The sequence below is a fragment of the Buceros rhinoceros genome, unplaced genomic scaffold, assembly GCF_000710305.1.
Source record: "Buceros rhinoceros silvestris isolate BGI_N320 unplaced genomic scaffold, ASM71030v1 scaffold12296, whole genome shotgun sequence".
Classification (NCBI taxonomy): Eukaryota; Metazoa; Chordata; class Aves; order Bucerotiformes; family Bucerotidae; genus Buceros; species Buceros rhinoceros.
The window spans coordinates 1-1,577 of NW_010416991.1; the positions used below are offsets into that span (position 1 = coordinate 1).

A 1,577-nucleotide genomic window follows, 5' to 3' on the forward strand; every position below is an offset into this window, starting at 1 on the left:
TCTCGGCGTTGGCCACCACGAGCGACTGGAGCTTTGCGAGTTCAACGTGACGGCGAAAACCTTCTTCATCATTCACGGCTGGACGGTAAGTCCCGCACAGTGCCGGTCCTGCACAGCTCCGGGTTCGACCTGTCCCCTTCGAGAGGCGAAACCACCCTCTGAAACGGTCTGTGCCGCCAGCACCGGTGGGATTTGGGACAACCCTTCACGGTTTGAGCACCGTGGCCTCTTAGCAGCAGCATCGGAGGTCGCTGCAGCAAAGTGCTGCGGGTTGTTCGCTGTGAAATCACCCGAGATCTCTTCGTAGCCGTACAACGTGAACGCGGTGAAGGGACCTGGAGGTTTCCCCCCAAACCCGCCTCACCGGCCGCTCTGAAGGTGGCACGTGGAGAGACCCGCAGCGGCTTGCTACAGTTTCAGCTGCGTGTCCCCCGTTTTGCTTCTGCTCCGTGGGCTCCTTGATAAAGAAATGGGGGGGTGCAAAAAGACTTTATCAAACTCTCTTCTCCGGCGCTTCATGGGGCTGATCCCATGGCACTGGGTGACTTATCAACTCTACCAGGGCTTTCTGCGAACTGGAAACTAATTTTGCAATCCCTCAGAATTGCTGGAGCTCTTGAAGAAAGGAGCGATAAGGTGGGGGGCAGCGAATGCCTCTCCCCCCTGCCTTCAAAGGCATCGGGGCTTAATTACAGCCAGAGCCTCTCAAAACCTGTTTTTCTTACACCATTAGGGCAGCCCTGAGGAGTAGGGGGGTGCGCCGGGGAGCAGAATATGTAAATGAGATTCAAATCGCCTCCCCGTCACACCTGAACCTCTTTTTAGATGAGCGGCATGTTTGAAACCTGGCTGGGCAGCTTGGTCGCCGCCCTTCGGGCGAGGGAGAAGGATGCCAACGTGGTGGTGGTGGATTGGCTGTCGCTTGCCCACCAGCTCTACACCGACGCCGTCAACAACACGCGGGTTGTTGGGCAAAGCATCGCGAGGCTGCTCGACTGGTTACAGGTAACGTGGCTGTTGTAACGCTGCGCGAGGGACTGTTGCACAAGCTGGAGCGTTCCCCAGCTCCAGCGCTGGGCTCTGGGGTAATCCCAAGCCTTGCTGGGGCAACGGCTCGTAGCTAGATGTGCTGCGCTCAGCCCCGGCACCGCGCATTCCCGCGGGATGCTGCTGGGCGGCGTGCTCGGAGTGGTGGTGTGGAAGTGGCGATCAGATTTAGGGGGTCTGTCTGGGCCGGGTGAACTCGGGAGGTGGGTGTTGGAAGTCAACAAGAGGGTGGAAAAGGAGAAGGTGCTACACGGTGAGTCCTCAGCCAGTCCTGAGGGCTGCTGGCAGCTCCCTGGGGGAGGGCGGCTCTAGATGCTGCTGAAACACGTGGCTGGGAGCAAGTCGCAAGTGCCACCCAACCCATTCCACTTGTCTCGACAAACTGAAGAACGAAGCCGCCTTGTTTCCTCCCCCCCATCTCATCTTCAAACTGGACTTCAGAGTCCTGCAAGATAGGAGGGGTGCCCTGAAAGACGGGGGCAAATCATCATCTCTGGATTTTTTTCTTCCTGGCAGGAGAACCCGCTCTT

At 58.2% G+C, this 1,577-nt stretch overlaps 1 protein-coding gene across 1 annotated transcript in view; it reads left to right on the top strand.

Moving 5' to 3' along the window:
- Positions 1 to 7: 7 nt before the first annotated feature.
- Positions 8 to 1,577, top strand: part of LIPG (lipase, endothelial) — a gene marked incomplete at both ends in the record, with an annotated part of 5,477 nt that continues 3,907 nt past the window's right edge. Inside the window, 2 exons of the mRNA XM_010138008.1 lie at positions 8 to 85; positions 826 to 1,005. Coding sequence (XP_010136310.1) covers positions 8 to 85; positions 826 to 1,005 — 258 coding nt within the window. The remainder of the gene's footprint in view (positions 86 to 825; positions 1,006 to 1,577) is intronic.